This window comes from Polypterus senegalus, chromosome 11 (assembly GCF_016835505.1).
Source record: "Polypterus senegalus isolate Bchr_013 chromosome 11, ASM1683550v1, whole genome shotgun sequence".
NCBI lineage: Eukaryota > Metazoa > Chordata > Cladistia > Polypteriformes > Polypteridae > Polypterus > Polypterus senegalus.
The window spans coordinates 114,430,375-114,452,807 of record NC_053164.1 but is presented as its reverse complement, the minus strand read 5'-3'; the positions used below and the strand labels follow the sequence as shown (position 1 = coordinate 114,452,807).

Below are 22,433 nucleotides of genomic sequence, written 5' to 3'. Positions count from 1 at the left end.
ACAGTGACTCAGAAATTGTGAAATGAACAACTGAAGTGAATTACATGGGGTGTCTTCACTCGGATATACAACTCATTCAATATCTTAACTTTCACACAGTACGGTCAATTCATCCATTCATTTTCTAAGCCTGCCTTGTCTGTTACAGGATGACAAGGAACCACAGTATATCTAGCCAACAGCAGATAAAACCAGTGAGGGCTTAAAGTTACTCAAACCAGACCAGTGTAGCCTTAAAAACTTTACAGTAGATATGGGGAAGGACTAACAGAACACTTGTTAATACATCCACATAAAGGTAAAATGTGCCAAACTCCTAAACCTGTAAGGAAGAAGAGATAATTACAGTGCCACCATATTAGGCATAATATAACATAACATCTCTGATTTTGGTATCTCAACTGCTTTATTAGCAAGGCAATGAGTTTATTTTACTGCAAAACTGGTAAAACTGCAAAGGTTGCAAATGAACAATAACAGATAAGGAAAAGGAGTGATAAGGCCTCTCTTGGAAAAGTTTTTACTCTGGGGACCTAAGCAAATATGTGCACATATTATTTGGATTGTCAGAAAGCTCTCTGTTTGTTGCTGGCAGATATGTATTAGGCCAATACCCCAACAGCCTGAATATTTTCCGTCTGTCTGTGTAATCTCAAATTCTTGCTACTTGTAAGAGCATAAAATGAAGTATATATCTGCATCCACCCCTCTCCCAGCCCACAATCACCTCAAAACCTCTGGACTATGGATGTTCAAAACTTCCTGGGGCCTCATGTATAAACGGTGCGTACGCACAGAAATGTGGCGTAAGAACGTTTCCACGTACAAATCGCATAGTATAAAACCTACACTTGGCGTAAAGCCACGCACTTTTCCATGGTACCTCATACCTTGTCGTAAGCAAGTTCTCCGCTCGGTTTTGCAGACTGGCGGCTCCCAGCGTCAAAGTGGTGCTACTGTTCCTGTGTAGTTACCCTTTATTTCTTAGAACCACACTCCTGACGCGGGTTTATAAATACACTGAAACTAACCGCATATTGTTTATTAGTGTAATGCATCTGATTGTAATTAACCTGTAACAATATAATGGTCCAGGGAATAGCCATAGTATTCCAAATACAATAACTGCTTTAGCATTGTTACTCTCACTGCACCATCTTCTTCTTTTTCTTCTTTCAGCTGCTCTCTTTAAGGGTTGCCACAGCGGATCATCTTTTTCCATATTACTCTCACTGCACCACTCAGAGTATTTATATCAATGTATCTGAGTGGGGAATTACAGCAGCAGCTGATCGGAAAGAGAATTATCGGGATACAGCATCAAGCACACGCTGTCTCGGCCACGGCAAAACGTTTCAAAGCTTTTCCTGCACGGACCTCGCGGTTCAGAAACAGTTTCATCCCAAGAACTATAAATGCACTCAATCAATTGCTCCTTGTAGAACTGTTTGTACTTATAAGTACAATCACCTCACTGTAAACTTGCACTTCAGTTATAATATTGCACAACCTGCACCACTTTATAAAGCGAGTATTTACATATGATGACAATATCATTTTTAAGATGAAATGCAGCAAAATGTGTTGATTATATTATACAGATAAAACATTAACTTAATTTAAACAATTTGTATTTTTAATAATTAAACATGTGAGGACACGGTGCCGCAGCGCTAGCAAGTTCACTTTTTGTTCCTGCCTTGCGCTGTATATTTGCTGAGGCTGGCACGACACTGGAAGGATAGATGTATAGAATAATTAAACACATACTATGATATTTCAATGTTCCTTAAAAGTTTTGAAGAATCGTCGTTGTAAGCTTACAGATGGCTTAACGTCTATTACAGAGCTGATTGTGTGGCGATTGGGTATTTGGGGAAAGAAAAGTAAGGACAGGAAATGGAGGTTAGTACATTTGAAAGAGACAGCACTGCTACAATAAATTATTTCATCGAAGGTCGCGTATGGCGCAGCAGCATCTTGTGTGAGACATGAACAATCACTGTGCCATCGTGTTTCCATATTTAATAGCATGCTTTCATTCCAATCATCATGCAAATTATATCACGTATAGATCTCAGTATTTTAATTATTCAGAGAGCTGTAATATCACTAATGTAATGGATTCTGTGTTCTGTTGGAGAAAGAGAAAGAACGGAAACACGTAGTGATTTACACACATAGAGCACATAGAAGATCAAATACAAAACGAAGTATTTAACATGCTACTTTAAGATGGGATTTGAGAAACTAGTAAATTAAATGATTTTAAGATGAAGTTTATGATGTTCTACTTTAATGACAAAATAAACTACATGATTAAGGTGGAAGTTTCGAGATTAAAGTTGACATCGTGTGCCTATTTTTTTTTTGTCTGTACCCTAATAAGCTCAGACAGTGGGCTACAACTCGCCATTTCATGGCGACTTTGATATGTGACTTCTTTTTTATTTTGGCACTGTGCGACTTTGTGAACTTGAGCTTTCAAGTTTCTCCAGCACACTATGTCACTCGATCAACTTCCTTTTGTTGATTATACCACTGTTTAAATCAACAAATAGTATGTTGCCTATTGTTGCCTCCACTTGGTATTCACTGAAATTCTTATATTTTCCCCCGTTCTTTTCCCGTTGTCTTTTCACAGAAAGCTGAGCTTAAGGGCTATTTATATTGATTTGCATATTCAAAAAGGGGGAATTCTGGGAAGAATTGTGGCGGGACAGCAGGCGCATGCACGTGCGTTACTTTTCACGTTGACCGGGATTTATGGAGCAGAAGAATGTGGAAGTTGGAGTACGCACAAATTCCTGCATCTGGATTTTTCTGTGCGTAAGTACATTTCGGTTTTTGTGCTTGCGTCATGTTATAGTGCAAATTCTATGCATGCCGTTACGCATGAGGCCCCTTGGGATTAGTTCCAGTGGCCAGCCTGTGGTCTTAGAGTTCATACAGTTCTATGATTTATCCTACTCCTTCTTCTTTTTTGTATTGTAAAAGGAATTCTATGAATTCTGATTGTTCTATGGGTTACATAATATTGCAGCTTATCAAGTCAATCTGCTTTGTGTGTGTTTTCAGGTTTAATTTCATATCTTTCCATTTTTTTCTAGTTTTTTTTCCCTTTTTTCTGTATAGGGTGGTCCAGATCTGGAATGCAATTTCCATTATGCTAAAACTTATTAAGTTTATTAGATACAAAATCATCCAAAAAATCCTGGACCATCAAGAAATGCGCGGACTGACACAATGAAGAATCATCTTCGCGCCGAACTGGAATCGTCCCCGCATAAATCAAAGTCATCCAGACGATCTGGATCTGCATAATTAGATCTGGACCACCCTGTATTGTGTGAATGCAGAGCCAAAGTGCATTTTAGTAATTTGTGTTTCTCAGGGTTTCAATCCATTATTAAGATGTATATCTAGATACTTCATTGAGCTCAAAAAAGCTACAACATTAGAGCACTATTAATAAATTATGGAAATATCTGATTTGGAATATGGCCGGCCATTCATCCCGGCCAATACCCCCAGGCCACTAGGTGGAGCCCTCCTTGCAACGTGGAGATGCCCCGAATTCCAGCAGGGCATCATGGACTATGGAGTTTTAATATACAGCCCTGCTGGATAACGTCGGAGTCACCAGGGAATGCTGCAGGGAGACACAGACGCTTATTTTCCATAAAGCCCGGAAATAAATCCCAGTCACATGGTTGGAAGAAATAAAGTGCTTCCGGGCTCATGAAGAAAAGAAGTTTTTACCTGACCCGGAAGTGATAGAAAGTCACATGGACTGAGGGACCTTTTTATATGCATGAGAGAGTGCATCTTGAAAAGAAAAAAAAACTATGGCAAGTGTCCTGTACAGAAAATAGAGAAATATGATTAAGATGACTGTCTCTGGATGAACAAGAGCATGTTTCTTGGATGGAGGGATTGATGGAAGCATTTTAAATACTCACTTTCAGCAGAGCCACCCCTAAACCCATTACCCAACCTGAACCCATATAGCAACATTTTTTTGCACCCATAAAAATTCTTCATCTAAGGAAAGACTGCGTGTCTACATCTCTGCTTACCAATTTCAACTGTTGTGCATCGCAGTTCATACTCACTGGCTGCTCAACACCTTGGTATCCCAAAGCAGTTGAGCTCAGAATCACTCAAACAATACAGAATAGCATTAAGCTGACTCTAAGTTATTATTAGGACTCAGCTCCATTCTGTCACTGACACATACAGTAATCCCTCCTCAATCGCGGGGGTTGCGTTCCAGAACCCCCCGCGATGGGTGAAAATCCGCGAAGTTGAAACCATATGTTTGTATGGTTATTTTTATATATTTTAAGCCCTTATAAACTTTCCCACATTGTTAACATCATTAGAACCCTCTAGACATGAAATCACACCCTTTAGTCAAACGTTTAAACTGTGCTCCATGACAAGACAGAGATGACAGTTCTTTCTCACAATTAAAAGAATTCAAACATATCTTCTCTTCAAACGAGAGCCGTCAGGAGCAGAGAATGTCAAGAGAGATAGAGAGAGCATGACAGAAAAACAAATAATCAAAAAATCAATACGTGCTGTTGGCCTTTTAAGTATGAGCACTGCGATAAAGCAGCCGCAAACAAGGGAGCAATGTGCAGGTAATCTTTCAGCATTTTTTAGAGTAGCCTCCGTATCTCCTAAACAAACAGCCTCTGTGCTAACAGCCCCTCTGCTCACACCCCCTCCGTCAGGAGCAGAGAACGTCAGAGAGCGAGCAACCTCTCTAGATTAAAGCAAACAATCAAAAAATCAATACGTGCTTTTGGGCCACCGCGATAAAACGGTATTTCTTAGAGGAGCGTCCATATCTTCTAGGCAAACAGCCCCTCTGCTCACACCCCATCCATCAGGCGCAGAGAATGTCAGAGAAAGACCGAGAAAAGCAAACAATCCGCTCGGGAAGCACATCGTATATCATGGAGGAGTTTTAGTTAATATGTAATACATGCTCTGATTGGGTAGCTTCTAAGCCATCCGCCAATAGCGTCCCTTGTATGATATCAACTGGGCAAACAAACTGAGGAAGCATGTACTTTAAATTAAAAGACCCATTGTCCGCAGAAATCCGCGGACCAGCAAAAAATCTGTGATATATATTTAGATATGCTTACATTTAAAATCCGCGATGGAGTGAAGCTGCGAAAGTCGAAGCGCGATATAATGAGGGATCACTGTATATCACACAGTGCCTTAGAGAGACAAACAGTACTATTAGAGACCTTGGTCAACATGTACATGGACCATTAGCCCTCACACCATTAGAATAAGTGACAATTGATATTCCCATGTCAAAAGATTATTGATCACTACATGAGTATCTCTTTAGGATATCCTCTGTTTTGTATTCATTGTCTGTTGTTGGTGTGGACGCTGAAGTCAGAAAAACAACGGGAGTCAAAAACACCAATTAAAATAAAAAGCAATTTCTTTATTCTTGGTGAGAGGAAGCAGCAGACCATGACAGTTTGGTTTGCTATAGGCAGCCTACTCAAAAAATTGCACTTAGCTCAATTTTATACTAGTTTGTTTACTAAACAAAAAGAGGAATTATGTCAGTTCAATATGAGGTCACGCAGAGTTTGCAAATTGCTTAAGATGACACATTAAATCAGTACATGCAGAAGTACGTGGTAGTCAGCATGCCCAGAGTCCCAGGTTCCCCATCCAAATTAGGGTATGCAATTCAGCTATGGCTAGTTTTACAGAGATAGCACTTTGCAAAACATGTACTTCTCTATTCTTCTGCACCATCAGCGTTACAACACTTCAACGGCTATGTGGCAGTTACAATTTGAGAATCTTTTCTCAGCTTATAAAAGGATTAACGTTATACTGTTGGTTAATGCACAGCACATTCTTATTATAGCTTACATTTCAGTTAATAATGTTTTTTCTTTGTCAGTTCCCCCCTTTGCACATAAAATGTGCACTTTGTTAATTAGACTTCTGCATCATCATAGTTGGGAAAGAGGTCGGGGAATGAGAGAAAAAGCTTGTACTGGGAGTCAGGGTCAGCGCTGAGGAGATAAGCCCTAGTAATGGAGGTGTTAATAAACCTTTGTAGGAGGGCTCGAATGCACGGGATAAGACAACAACCAAAAAGCATGAGAATTGCTGTTGTGAATATAGTCTTGTCTTAATCCAACCAGCACAAGAACCGAACAATTTTTGGAAGAGTTCATCAAGAGGGTTAGTTATTCCTGAGTTTTCTGCTAATTTGATAGATGGGGAGGTGATGCCAGCTAAAGCATGGGTAATGGAACCATCCAGGGAAGTTTTGTTAGAAATTGTTAGCAATTGTTGCTGAACACAACACACACAATCCTCACTTTTCAGTTAGGAGCATTTCTAGCGTGTACTTCCTGACATTAAGATATACTTGAAAGGGCAACTAGAAAAGCTATGTGCATCCTTAAAAATATCACAATTGAAAAAGGTTATTGGGAAGGGATACAACTAGGAGATAGGGTTTAGCAGTGGCACATGCATAACAAGAATCTGTTCTTAATTGTGTAACAGTAACCTTCAACCACTTATACCACAGATTACCCTCTAGGTAAGAGGGAATAATCCCTTGAGTCCCAGCACAGAAAGTCCAAAAAATAACAACAGCTTAATGATTCAGTCCACTTTTTACAGTGAGAGACGTGCATTCAAGAAAGGAGTCCTTCAACTTTCACGGCATGTGGGGTGCTAAGCAACACCTGGAATGGTCCTCTCCACCTGGGCTGGTGCCAGTGTTTTCACCGTGTGTCTTTTTTTCGAAAAATAGGCTACTGGCCTTTGCTTTTCTCCATGGAGTTGTGTTGATACTGCATTCATATATCCCCCCTTTTCGTCCACAAACAAAGTGAATGGATGAGAATAGTCGGAGAGTCCTAAAGCAGGCGCAGAAAGTAGGGCATTTTTTAAATCACATAGAACCTTATCAGCCTGCTCATTCCACTGTATGTGACCAGAAAGAGGAAGGTCAACAGTGTGAGTTAGATTTTGTAAGGGCTGTGCTTGTACAGAAAAATTTAGGATCCATTGTTGACAATAACCAAGAATGCCTAGCATACATATAATCTGTTGTTTTGTGACCGGTCTTGGAAGATTTTGGATAGTGGTTATACGGTCTTTTGACAGAGCTCTGGTACCACAAGTGATGTCATGCCCCAAGTACTTGACAGAGGTTTGAATTAGCAGCAGCTTTGTTTTAGAGACTTTGTGGCCATTTTCTGCAAGATATCTTAACTCTTTTAGGGCTAATTTTTTTTTTGTTTCTTATCTCCCAGGGCTGAATATTTTTCCAAAAACTAACATTTTTTAAAAAAAGAACACAAAGCAATTGTTTAACATATCAAATCGATAAAAAATATTTACTTTTGACAAATGTTACTGTCTTGCATGTTGTATGAGCCTGCATACTCTATGATTTCACATACATATCACATACATTTTACACAGCAAAGTCCTGCAAAGTCTGATCTCGCTCAAAGCAGCCAATTTCAGTCATTGCCACATTGCACTGCTTACAATACGTGTTGCTTTGGTGCCTACTTTTCAATTATCTGTTGCTGCACTTTCTCACATATATTGTTAGTGTGTACTGTAGAGAGACTAGTCACCCTTTTGCCATTGTGCCATTACACTGCCACCAAGTTTTCTGCCCGCATGAAAACTGTATTGTCATCTCTTTTCATCTTCTGAAACTTTATGAACTTTATGCATGGCAGTATAGCCTGGCTCACCCCATGGGATTTTCTTCTGTTTATTACAGAAGTGAATAAAACTTTGCAGCAGCACGTACCTATCACCATGCTGCATAACCTGTCCAAAGCCACCAGGGGACAAAGCACATTTGGACCAATGCTCCCTGAAGTTATATCACCAATTCTATCCCATCTCTATTTGTAATACCACAGCACGCTTCATCTCGTCTTTTGTTGTGGGTTTACACTTTGAAAAACAAAAATGCAATGCAAACACAACCCGCGACTCAAAAAATTTCTCTGCCTACCTGTTTGTCTCGTCTGACGGTAGCTGAAAAGCAGCATCAGGAGAGAGCAGCCTGAAGTACTGCAGCTGGTGATCTGTTGTGTCCAACAGTAAGCCATGCCGTCTTGTGAAGTCCAGCAGCCAGATCTCCAGCAGCCAGATCAATATCTGTGTATTTATCCCATGCGAACCTTGCCGTAGATGCATCAGCTAAGCTAAGGCGCTCAACTGGCAGCAGATCCGCTGGCGCAGCATCGGCTGGTGTTTGATCAGCTGATGCCGGCTTCTCACTCTCTTGCTCGATCTCCTGATCACTGTCAATAAAATCCAATTCTTAAAAATCAGATCTCGACTCTGCAATAATGCACAAAACATTGTCTGCTGAGTGTTTTCTTTTCTTGCACTCGCTTCGCTCCCTCATCACATGTGGATGCCATCTTGCCATTGTTTACATTTCGCAACTCACGCACGCAAGGATTAGTTGCGAGTCAACGAGTCTAGCATTCCTCCAAGCACAGAGGGAATGCCTGTGACGTGACAGTGAGATTTGTCGCCATTAACAGCTGATTATCGCCCTCTATCCCTGGATGTCGACTTTAGTCGACATGCGCCCTCAACCCCTCCTGTCGACAAAAGTCGACATCCGCCCTAAAAGAGTTAATAATGATTCCGTATCTTGCGCGAATGCTTCCCCTGTATTGCTATAGAGCAATAAATCGTAGACGTACTGTATTAACTCACTTCCCCTGTTAGGCCAAAAGCCTTCCAGGTTTTGAGCAAGCGCCTGTCCGTATACACAAGGAGCCTCTGTATAACCTTGTGGCATAACGGTTCAGGTCCAGCGGCGATTTTGAAAAGTAAAAGCAAACCAAAATTGCAAATCAGGGTGTACAGGAATAGAAAAGAAAGCATTTGCGAGGTCAATAACTGAGAAATAACATGCAGATGGAGGGAATGTAGACAGAATAGTGGAATGATTAGGTACGATCGGTGCTCCAGGGAAGACAGCAGAATTGACTTGTCTGAGGTCTTGGACGAAGCGCCAAGATCCATCCGCTTTCTTTACTGGCAGAATGGGAGAGTTAACAGGAGAATTCTTAATTGGAATAATAGCATCTAACTAAATCTTCATGTACAGCAGCAATTCCGAGTTCAGCCTCGGGAGAACGAGGATATTGTGCACGGCGAGGACAGAAGGATGACTTTGGGAAGACCACTAAGGGTTCACAATTTGCGATCCTGCCAAAATCGCTTTTTCCCTGAGACCACAGAGTGTCAGGAATTGTGGACAGCCAAGGTAAAGAGTCGGTTTGCAGGGAATACAGAGAAGGAGATGAGTGACAAAGGGAACGAATGACTGGAAGGTTGATTTCGATTGACACCTTAGTAACCAGGGGCCTCATGTATAAACGGTGCGTACGCACAGAAATGTTGCGTAAGAACTTTTCCATGCTCAAATCGCGATGTATAAAACCTACACTTGGCGTAAAGCCATGCACTTTTCCACAGTACCTCATACCTTGTCGTATGCAAGTTCTCCGCTCGGTTTTGCAGACTGGTGGCACCCAGCATCAAAGCAGTGCTACTATTCCTGTGTGGTTACACCTTATTTTCCTGATGCGGCTTTATAAATACACTAAAACTAACCGCATATTGTTTATTATTGTAAGGCATCTGATTGTAATTAACTTGTAACAATATGATGGTCCAGGGAACAGCCATAGTATTCCAAATACCATAACTGCTTTAGCGTTGTTACTCTCACTTCTTCTTCTTGTTCTTCTTGTTCTTGTTCTTCTTGTTCTTCGTCTTCTTCTTCTTCTTCTTCTTTCAGCTCCTCCCGTTAGGAGTTGCCACAGTTTCCATATTACTCTCACTGCACCACTCGGAGTATTTATATCACTGTATCTGAGTGTGAATCCCAGCAGCAGCTGATCGGAAAGAGAATTATCGGTATACAGCTTTAAGGACACGCTGTCTCAGCCACTGCAAAATGTTTTAAAGCCTTTCCCGTATGGACCTCGCAGTTCAGAAACAAGAACTTTAAATGCACTCAATCAATTGCACCTTGTAGAACTGTTTGTACTTATAAGTACAATCACCCCACTGTAAACTTGCACTATAGTTATAATATCGCACAACCTGAGCCACTTTATAAAGCGCGTATTTACATATGATGACGATATCATTTTTAAGGTGAAATGCAGAAAAATATGTTTATTAAATTATACAGATAAAACTTTAACTTCATTTAAATAATCTATATTCTTCACTTGGAGTGTCGTGAAGGATAGAATAATTAAACATGTACTACAAAGATATTTCAATGTTCCTTAAACGTTTTGAAGAATCGGCGCTAAGCTTACAGATGGCTTAACTTCTATTACAGAGCTGATTGTGTGGTGATAGGTTACTTGGGGAAAGAAAAGCAAGGACTGCAGTGGCGGCTACGCCAATATATACTGAATATAAAACAGAAAGAGAAAATAACAACACAGCTAACAACGCAGCAACAAATTTTGGCAAAATTTAAATGCTTGTGTCATGAGCACGAGGCGGCTATGCAGTGTCTGCAACGGACGTGACCATCCATCGTGCATAAGATACCTTACTGACATTGGCGGGCAAAGGGGCCACCGATTCTTCCTCTGCCCAGTGCCACCACAAGCCTAGAGCCGCCCCTGAGTACTGCTGCAATAAATTATTTCATAGAAGTGAAACACATGTTTAATAACGTACTTTAACTCCTATTATCATAAAAATGATATCACGTATACATCTCAGTATTTTAGTTATTTAGAGAGCTGAAATATCACAAATGTAATGGATTCTGTGTCCAGTTGGAGGAAGAGAGCCGGTTTAAGAAGCAAGTAGTGATTCACACACAAAGAACACACAGAAGATCAAATACAAAACAAAGCATTTAATGTGCTACTTTAATTACGATGTGATTTGAGAAACTGGTTAATTAAACGATTTTAAGATAAAGTTTATGATGTTCTACTTTAATGACAAAATAAACTACTTGATTAAAGTGGAAATGTTGAGATTGAAGTTGACATTTTGTGCTTTTCCCCACTGTGTGCCATTTTTTCTCTGTACCCTAATAAGCTTTCATATGACACTCAGACAGTGGGCTACAACTCGCCTTTTCACGGCGACTTTGATATGTGACTTCTTTTTTATTTCCGGCACTTTTGTGAAGGTGAGCTTTCATGTTTCTCCAACACACTATGTCACTTGATCAACTTCTTTTTGTTGATTATACCATGGTTTATTTGAACAAATAGTATGTTTTTCCTTTGCCTCCACTTGGTATTCGCTGAAATTCTTATATTTTCCCCCGTGCTTTTCCCATTGTCTTTTCACAGAAGGCTGAGCTTAAGGGCGATTTATATTGATTTGCATATTCAAAGAGGCGTAATTCTTGGAGAAGTTGGGGCGTTACATAAAGTATGTGCACGAGCGTTACTTTTCACGCTGATCGGGATTAATGTAGCAGAAGAACGTGGAAGTTGGAGTACGCACAGATTCCTGCATCTGGATTTTTCTGTGCGTAAGCACATTTTGGCTTTTGTGCTTACGCCATGTTATAGTGCGAGTTCTACGCACGCCGTTATACATGAGGCCCCAGGTGATCAGGGTTGACAAAAATTCCTGGTGCAACAAAAGTCCAATCAGTCCTATTTTGACATGTTTTAACCCATTCCCCTATTTCTACCCAACGAGCGGTGTTAGATTTTGCCAGGGAAACATGAGGGACTGCACCTCCTAAATCGAAATTGTTCTGTAAGTGTGTGAGGTGACCTGAAGCAGCAGCTTTAGTGGGTGAGATGAAAATACAAGGGATATAAAGACTCTCTGGGCAAATAGCTGATGAGAGGAAAGATTCTAACCAAGGGACCTTCAGTGGGGAAAAATTGGGCAGTACAGTGGAGAGTGTCGGGGACTTGGAGGTGGAGAAAAAGGCAGGAAGGGAAAGTATGGAGGGCTTTAAGGAGGAGGGTGTGTGGGGAGATGTTTAGGGTCCAGGCAGCACAAGAAGGGCAAGGGGATCGGAGAGTTTGGCACAGGAGCTTAGGAATGGAGCAATAGAATTCTTGTTCAGATAAGGAGTTGAAAAGAAGTTTGGTCATGAGATCTCTTCCGAATAAGTTAACTGGACACAGATGATTTATCAGGAATCGATGTGTCAAAGAAGAACTATCAGTGGAGAGCTGAGCTTGAAGAGGCTTGGATACTGATAGAGTATGAGGTTGTCCTGAGGCAGTGAGGACCTTCACAGTGCCTTTCGAGGCAGGGACCTCCAATAGCAATAGAGTTCAGCGGGTAGCTCCAGTGTTCACAAGGAAAACAGTTTCCTTGCCATTCACTATCAAAGTCAGTAAAGGGTCTGCATCAGCATGATGGGTGAGCAAAGGAAACTGGAAAAGATGGCTGGGGGTCCCTGCAAATTCCTAGAACCTGGGTATGTCACTGGGTTCCGGGAGTGGAGGTGATGGAGGTGGACGCTTGTTTGGACAATTGCATCGGAAATGGCCAGGCTCACCACAGTTGTAGCAGGTGTAAGGTGTGTGGGACTTTTCTGATGACTTAGGCATCTGGGTGAAAAGGGTTGGTGGAGTGCTGGAGCCCACGTCCCCTTCCTCACCTTCTCCCTCTGAAGGAGTTGCCACGGCCACGGCCTTGGAATCATCTGCCCCTGCTCATTCCCTGGTGTAATACTGAAGCTGTGCCGCTATCAGTTTAGTTTGTGTATCAGATTCTTTTTGTTTAGATTGTCTCTCAACATGCGCAGCATCTTGTTTAACTTCCTCAAAAGTAGCACTTTCCCAACCTATGCAAGACGTTCGGACTTTGTTCTGTATGTCGCTTCTTAATCCCGAAACGAAAGGGGGAATGGCAGCGTTGTTTCGATCTTCGATGTCTCACAGACCAGAATGATTAGCCATCAGGTCTTGAATTCTATGAGCCCATTCATCGACCATCTAATCCCCTCTGGTCCCATGATTTACTGTTGCCCAGGTGGTGCCTAGTTTTCGGCGCAGCACCTGCGTCCACTCTACAGCATTTGGCTTATACATGTCTTCCAGCTGCTGAAGCGATTCCACGAATTTTAAGCCGTCAACTCCCTTAGGATCTGGCAGTTCTGACACCACATCTTTTAATTCTTGGACGTCCCAGTTTCGATGTATCATGACCATAGAGGATTGTTAGCTCCTGCGGGTTGATTAGGGTTGTGCCAGGGGTTGGGGACTTGTATTAAAGGGCAAGAAAACTTGGGTTCGGGATTCTGATGCTTTGGAGAAATAAAGCTAAATCCCGATTGGGAGCCTGTGTGTGATTGTGATGTTTGGCTTCTTGTATGGCTAGAAATCGGGGATTGGAGTGACGTATGTGGCTTGGGTTCAGTATAGCCTCCAGACCGGGTGTCTCGGTCTTCGTCATCCGGGTCTGAATGAGAAGAGGGGTAATAGTTAAACTGCTGGTTATAAAGTTTGCTCTGGATGGATCATCAGCTACAAGAGGAGCCGGTGGGGCGTTTGCAGCAGGAAGAGTAGACAACGGGGGTTGATAAGGAGGTGGGGAGTGAATGATTGGGTAAAGGGGATCCTTTTTTTTTCCAATTTCTTTTGCCTATTTTCTGGGTCTGGTTCTGTCTTAGTCTTTTGTAATGCTAACAACATGTTTTCTTTTTCTTTTCGTGTCTTAACTTCAGCAGAAAGCGTCTCATTGTACTTCTGCATTGCCACAATTGGTCAATCTTTAATTACTAGTTTAATCTATCAAACATATCCATCCTATAGGGACCCCTTTGGCAACAGCCTTGGGTGTTTCTGCATAGGATCTTTCTAATTTCTTGGATTTCTGAAATATCCTCAGTTTCCTCAATTGGCCATCTACCACCGATTTGTTTGTTCCACTTTTTACACGATTTCTTAAAGTCTAACCCCATTAAGTGTCTAGGCGAGCCCCCCCTTCTGGCCCTTGTCTGAATTTTTTTAGCATCCCGAAAATAATCCTTCCAACAGTGGCTTTTGGTTTCCTAATGAAATCTTGACCATTGTTAGTTTTCCCCATGATTAGTAAGTTTCCCGCACTCTTTTTGCTAAACCAGCCCCAACTGTCACTTTACTCCCGGTCCCTCCTGTCCCCCGGTCCACTGGGACGATCAACCTGATTAGTGGACTGACAATCTCACCCAAAGGCCGCTGGTTACCGTTGTCTAGGTGATCATTTCCCTGAGTGACCCATAGAGTTCAGGATATATTCAGACCGTTACAGAAAAGAGTCTTGCCCTCCCGCAACAGTGCTTTTTCCAGATCACGAAATGTTCAGTTATTTATCTATTTTTCCCACTCTCTTCCTTTATTTTATTTTTTAAGCCACGAAGAAACTTCTTCTCCTTTTCCTAGGGAGTGTACTTAACATTCATAATCTTTTCACACTGTTTTATTTTCGAGAGGTTATCTATACATTCCAGTCCACTCTCTGCCTGGTTTCATTTTTCCTCGGTCAGATTCCCTCAGTCTACTCACCAAGAATTTTTCCCCCCGTCTGGAAGTTACCAGTTCACTCAACTTTCAGGAAAAATCAGAGGAGGTCAAGGGCTCCTCATGTGGGACTTGGCAGATGCAGGCCAGTTCTTACTTTTCCCGGAGTTGGTCCTCCTGATCTGGCCGGAATCGGTCCTTTTGCTGGTTGTCTGGATGATTACGCTCAAGGAGTCGCTTGGCCCTCTCTGTCCCCGCACGGGCCACCAAAAACTGTGGACGCTGAATCGGAAAAAAATGGGAGTCAAAAACATCAATTAAAATAAAAAGCAATTTCTTTATTCTTGGTGAGAGGAGGCAGCAGATCCTGACAGCTCAGTTTGTTACATGCACCCTACTCAAAAAATTGCAGTTAGCTCAATTTTATACTAGTTTGTTTACTAAACAAAAAGAGGAATTATGTCAGTTCAATTTGAGGTCACGCAGAGTTTGTGAATAGCTTAAGATGACACATTAAATCAGTACGTGCAGAAGTATACGGTAGTCAGCACGCCCAAAGTCCCAGGTTCCCCATCCAAATTAGGCTATGCAATTCAGCTATTGCTAGTTTTACAGAGACAGCACTTTGCAAAACATGTACTTCCCTATTCTTCTGCACCATCAGGGTTACAACACTTCAACAGCTATGTGGCAGATACAATTTGAGAATCTTTTCTCAGCTTATAAAAGGATTAATGTTATACTGTCAGTTAATGCACAGCACATTGTTATTATAGCTTTCATTTCAGTTAATGTTTTTTCTTTCTCATTGGTAATGTACTAACATCTTTATAAAGTCTGTGGGTGTTATGAAAATAACAATCTCATAGTACGGTGTACACATGACAGATTTAAGCTCGATTATGAACTTAAAAGTGAACAGGCTGCCTATTATTGCCCATAATCTTTCTAAGATATGTGGCCCTTTAAGGACTTTAAGATGGCTTATGAGTTTATAACATTTCGACCTTTCCCAGCAGATATCGCTAAACATCACCACTAAAGGTGGTGTATGTGAGTCAGATAGCAGTTCAACCTCAAAATGCACTCAAACCCCTTCCTGCAATACTGATATGATAAATAATATAACTTACACAATCTCAGTAAAATAACCATGAGAAACATACAAGGTGAAAATAACTTTATTAAATTAATCGTATATAAAAAACTATACAAACATAAATGGCAGTAGCCAAATTCTTGAACACACCTCCCTTTCCCACATCCCACCAAGTACAGTATGTAAATAACTTAAAAGAAAGAAAACCCTTTGCTCCAGACAAACCCCAAAATCCAGGCAGTTTGCAGACACTAATGATGATATCAGTCCATTTTTCTTGTTCTCTTTTTCCCCAGAGTCTCCAAAGGTGCTACCCCAGATAAGCAAGGATTACTCTTATCACACCCACTATAATTTCTCCTGACTGTCCCATCCGTTTCTACTTTAGAGTGGGTCGGCTGGCAAAGTCTTTGAGGTGGCCACCTCTGTAAGCAGGTGAGGCAATCCTTCCTCTGGTCATGGATAGTCAACGATTGCTGTTTTTTTCTCACGTATATCAGTATATGTTGAAAACCTTTTCCCTTTTCTTTTTTTCCTCTCCTTCTTGCTTTTTGCAGCCTTTTTTAACAGTATCCTCCATGACAACCCTCCAAAACCAAAGCAACAGACCATGCCCCCCCCAAAGGTCTTCTTTACAACCTTCTGCCCAATGTGCCTGATTCACCCCCACCACCACATTAAGGGTGCATAGATAGCAATGCTGGTGTTGGGCTCACATTTCCAAGAAAAAAATGTAATGCCCACCAGACCTCTTAATTCTTGTACCTAACTTAGCACAGAGACATCACTGCTAATGTAAGGGAACCATATTTAGCAAGCAATCTGAAATAAACAAACAAGTCATGAAGTAGAAACACAGACCAGGAGCATAAGGCACCAGGTAGGTAAACCCAAACCCTAAATTGGGGACATATTAACTATATGTTGTGATCTTGATTGACTAAATTGTTTCTTCTGATTTGAAATGTTTCTTTTCATCATATGTTCAGACACATATTTAAACTGTAAATGAATGCATTTCTGACAGTATTTAACAGTAAAAAACTACTGATTACATGATTTTGAACTGCATAAACAAGTTAAAAATTTGTTAAATTAATAATCAATTTTTCAGTCATCTTAGATTAGGGAAGTACTGTAAAAAAATACAATTTCACGGCAACTACTATAACAATTTTAACAACTTAATTAAATTATTCTGAAAGTTTTCTTTTAAATGATCAACAATTTTAGGGTGTTGTACCATATTAGCCATTATGGACGTAATGAGAAGTCAAGGAAAATGACATTTTTTATTGGCTTTTATTGGATTTCGAGGAAACTCAGGGCCCTTCTTCAGGCAAGATGTAATCATATATGATCTACAACAAATCACAAAATATTTTATAAACTAAAGAAATGATTATTGATTATTTACTCTCAAGAGACAAGCATGAAGGACCTGGGTTAGTTTAAAAAGAGTTTAAAATATGTTGTGATAGAAACAGACTCAAATGAACTAACTCCGAACACAAAAGCAGTTTTCAAGAGAAGACCTTCTGTCTTAAGCAGGTGTCACACTACGCAACATATCCTGCAATTTTCAATTGTAGTATTCAGTTGCACGATTTTAAGAAAATCAGAGCAAGCTTGAGTCATTCACAGTATGTGCGCGTTATCTTCAGTTTTGTAGTGTGATACTGCTAATGATTCAATCATTGTGTTCTTTTAGAGCATTGGTAATGAATGTAATTCTTTATGCTGTTGTACTGTTTTGTGGATTTAATGTGCAAAGTGTACTATATTACCATTCCCTTCTCTTGCATATAATGTTGTGGTCATGTCATACATTGTACATTGTACTTTCTCTTAGATAGGTTTATAGGGTTTATAAGGTAATTATAGACAAATCTTACTACTGTTGTATTTATGGCTGTAATACCAAGATAATTTCCTCATACAGTTGTGCTTGAAAGTTTGTGAACCCATTAGAATTTTTTATATTTCTGTATAAATATGACGTAAAACATCATCAGATTTTCACTCAAGTCCTAAAAGTTGATAAAGAGAAACCAGTTAACCAAATGAGACAAAAATATTATACTTGGTCATTTATTTATTAAGGAAAATGATCGAATATTGCATATTTGTGAGCAAAAGTATGTGAACCTTTGCTTTCAGTATCTGCTGTGATCCCCTATTGCAGCAATAACTGCAACTAAACGTTTCCGGTAACTTTTGATCATTCCTGCACACTGGCTTGGGGGAATTTTAGCCCATTCCTCCATACAGAACAGCTTCAACTCTGAGATGTTGCTGGGTTTCCTCACATTAACTGCTCGCTTCAGGCCCTTCAACAACATTTTGATTGGATTAAGGTCAGGACTTTGACTTGGCCATTCCAAAACATTAACTTTATTCTTCTTTAACTATTCTTTGGTAGAACGACTTGTGTTCTTAGGGTCGTTGTCTTGCTGCATGACCCTTCTCTTGAGATTCAGTTCATGGACAGATGTCCTGACATTTTCCATTAGAATTCTCTGATATAATTCAGAATTCATTGTTCCATCAATGAAGGCAAGCCGTCCTGGCCCAGATGCAGCAAAACAGGCCCAAACCATGATACTACCACCATCATGTTTCACAGATGGGATAAGGTTCTTATACTGGAATGCAGTGTTTTCCTTTCTCCAAACATAACACTTTTCATTTAAACCAAAAAGTTCTATTTTGGTCTCATCCATCCACAAAACATTCTTCCAATAGCCTTCTGGTTTGTCCATGTGATCTTTAGCAAACTGCAGATGAGCAGCAATGTTTTTTTGGGGGAGAAGCTGCCTTTTCCTTGCAACCCTGCCATGTACACCATTGTTGTTCTGTGTTCTCCTGATGGTGGACTCATGAATATGAACATTAGCCAATGTGAGAGAGGCCTTCAGTTGCTTAGACGTTACCCTGGGGTCCTTTGTGACCTCACCGACTATTACACGCCTTGCTCTTGGAGTGATCTTTGTTGGTCGACCACTCCTAGGGAGTGTAACAATGGTCTTGAATTTCCTCCATTTGTACACAATCTGTCTGACTGTGGATTGGTGGAGTCCAAACTCTTTAGAGATGGTTTTGTAACCTTTTCCAGCCTGATGAGCATCAACAACTCTTTTTCTGAGGTCCTCAGAAATCTCCTTGTTCGTGCCATGATACACTTCCACAAATGTGTGTTGTGAAGAGCAGACTTTGATAGATTCCTGTTCTTTAAATACCACAGGGTGCCCACTCACACCTGATTGTCATCGCATTGATTGATATCACCTGACTCTAGTTTCACCTTTAAACTAACTGCTAATCCTAGAGGTTCACATACTTTTGCCACTCACAAATATGTAATATTTGATAATTTTCCTCAAAAAATAAATGAACAAGTATAATATTTTTGTCTCATTTGTTTAACTGGTTTCTCTTTATCTACTTTTAGGACTTGAATGAAAATTTGATGATGTTTTAGGTCATATTTATGCAGAAATATAGAAACTTCTAAATGATTCACAAACGTTCAAGCACAACTGTAACTGTATTGTTTGGCAATAATATTTCATTTATTCATATGTATTCCTGTTCACTGCTATTTGTTATTTATAATAATTTACATGTTTGACGTTTGAGTTTTTGTGTTATACTTAACAGTCCTCCTGACTTTCCCAATTTCTATCTTCGAACAACACAAACTGGACTGATGCCCCAGCCAGATTTCATTTCAAGGCTACAGTGCCTGGAGACTCTAAATCTGCATTGAGTGATTTAGGAATAAACTAAGATTAGATAGCTTGTTAATGTTCCAGGTTTTACATGTGGAAGTGGCTAACAATTCAAGGTTTTCAAAGCTGTTTATTCCATTCAGGATTACAGAATAAACTTACTCAATATAAAGTATACATAGTTCAAATGTATATTTGTAATATATTCAGACATATATTTCACTTTATACTGTATATTGTAACAAGTATTGTAAATGTATTGTGTATAAAACATGAATTGTACTGTGTGATCAATTCTAGGTATCATTTAAGAAGATACAGTACATAGATGTTTCTACTAGGCCCTAAAATGGATTACTGCCCTGTTCAAAGTTGTTTCCTGATGCTGCAGGAATGTACGCTATCTCCTCATAACTCTGATTTTGGTTAAATGGGAAAATGTTATTTTGTATATTTTTGCATGAATGATTTATTTTATGATTCCAGGAAAAAGAAAAAACTTGGACATGAAATGTGAGAATGAGAGAGGTTAATAATTTGTATGATTATTCATGGCCCTTTTTACAAAAAAAATAACAAAAAAAAAGTTTTACACCCCCACCAGGTGCTAAAAACACTTAGAAAATAACATTTTCAAACCAACGTAATCTAATTCAGGGTAATGTGGTGCCACAGCCTATCCCATCAGCACTGGCACAAGGTGGGAAACAGCCCTGATACAACTCCACTCCATTACAGGGCTAAAGCACACATGCACACTTAGGTCAGTTTTGAATTGCCCCTTAACCTAACCAGTTCACACCTCACAAGAACTAGCTCAAAGTTCAGTTTGCACAGATTAAAATAGATAAATTCACATTCATGGTTCACCATTTCAATTTTGAGCTAATTCAAGTTCAGCTATTTTTTTATTTTTTAAGGAGTGAGAATAAATGACCCTTGAGTTTACTTTTTTCAATCTTGCATGCCTTATATTAGGCTATTACAGTGTTCTTGAGTAAAATACAATAATTATGAAGACTTTTTTAATTTAAATACACTTTATTGAGTTATACCCAGCAACAAACATGCATGACCATATATGCTAATATCCTTGAGGTCAAAAAAGAAATTAAATAGATGTAAGTATACATATAAATTACGGCTCTATTTCCAACTGTGTGACACAAATGGTGATTGTGGAACCAGCGTGTAGGTGAACTAACTAACCTATTACGCTGCCCGTCAAAATTTGCGTCACATGTTGCATGGCCAACAGGGAAAAATATAAAGTGGCCTCGTGAAGTTCAACGTTTTCCTAAAAGCAAAAGCGGAGCTTCACCACATGCTTGTGTCAGCGGGGGTGCAGCTTAAGCACAAGCAGGCAGACACAGACATTGCCTATTTGTTTTTACGTTATTTTTTCCAAACACAAATTCATACAAAATTGATATTCGTAAAAATACACTGTGCTAATCCAAATACTGTATTCAGATTTGGCTCCACCTCTACATTAAATGGTACAGCAAAACATTTAATTTGGACCTAAACCATATCGAGAATGTCACATTAAACTGAATTAGCTCACGTTCAATTTCTCCACTTGAAAATACGTTACATTAAGTTCACCGTTCTTAGAAAAATTAGCTTGTTCAATGAACATGCTCTTTTGAACTAGTTCATGCACAACATTTGAACCTAACAGACCCATGTGGAGATGTGAGAGAGAAACCAGAGTACCTGGAGGAAATCCCATGCAGACATGAAATATCCACAATGACAATGATCAGGCACAGAATTTAAACTCAGGATGCTAGATCTGTGAAGCAGCAACACTAAACAATGCATCAAACAATCAAGTCAAGTCAAGTCAAGTTGGGGAGCGTGCACTGGTACAGTGCATTGCCGCACCCACTACACAGCAAAACAGCTCAGAATCCCAGTTGGCAACACCCCCAGGCAGACAAGTGGTCCAGTCCCACCCTCCAGAACTGACCCTCTATCTGCTGCAGCCAGGTGTTACGTGGGAGACCCCTTGGCCTTGTCCAGCCACTCGGATCCCCAACAATGAAGATCTTACGAGCTGGATCACCCTCGGGGAAATGCGCCACATGACCGTAGTGCCGTAACTGACGCTCCCTCACAATGTAGGTAATGTGCCTCATTCGGGACTCCATGACCAACTGCTCATTCGACACAAAGTCAAACCAATGGTACTCAAGGATTTTCTGGAAAGACACAGTACCAAAGAATTCCAGTCCTCGTCTGAGGTCACTGGATAGTGTCTATGTTTCACAACCATAGAGCAAGACAGGGCACTAAAGACTTGGACCCGTGTCCTTCAACATGGATATTGGGAGCACCATACACCCCTTTCCAGCAACTTCATGACCCCCCATGCTCTCCCAATCCGTCTACAGACTTCATAGGAAGAGAAAACAGCAGACATGAATGTCACTGCCAAGGTCAGTAAACCTCTCGACAAAGATGACACTCTCTCCGCAGACTCTGCTGTTCAAAAAACAAATAAAATAAGACTGCCAATTCACCAAGTTCTTTAATCAGATTTTAAAAAGTTTATAGCTCATTTCAGCAGGTTACAAAATGTTCATAAAATATTTACTGTATGTACCTTTGAAATATTTTATGGCTTATGCATGAGATTTAACCTTAGCTTTCTAAACCAAAGTGTTACTTTACTTACCAAATGTAGAGAAAATTCCTGCGGCCAACCAGATGACAAGAGACATTCCCACATTGCCGGAGTTTCTCAGGACACCTTTTGGAGCAATGAAAATCCCACTTCCTACCACTGTGCCTACAATAAGGCACACTGATCCCAGAAGGTTGACTTTTCTCTTCAAGTAAACAGTGTCTGTGCTTGCCATTTCTTGAAGGCAGCTACTCTCTGTGTTAACAGTGTTTTTAATTACTTTCCCACCCCTCCCTCTCTCCCTTTCTCTCTCTCTCTGAAAAAAACTTGGCCCCCTACACACTGCATGCTTTCTAAAGAAACTGAAAAACATGCAGAGAAAAGGATATGAAATAAATTGTGAAACTAACTGAACAGACTTTTGAAAATTTTTCAGTGATACCCAT

The 22,433-nt window shown here is 40.2% G+C and overlaps 1 protein-coding gene across 1 annotated transcript in view; it reads right to left on the bottom strand.

The window, feature by feature from the left end:
• The window catches only part of LOC120538598 (cystine/glutamate transporter-like), a 91,406-nt gene extending 69,184 nt beyond the window's left edge, over positions 1-22,222 (bottom strand). The window contains exon 1 of the mRNA XM_039767987.1: positions 22,039-22,222. Coding sequence (XP_039623921.1) covers positions 22,039-22,222 — 184 coding nt within the window. The remainder of the gene's footprint in view (positions 1-22,038) is intronic.
• Positions 22,223-22,433: the final 211 nt, after the last annotated feature.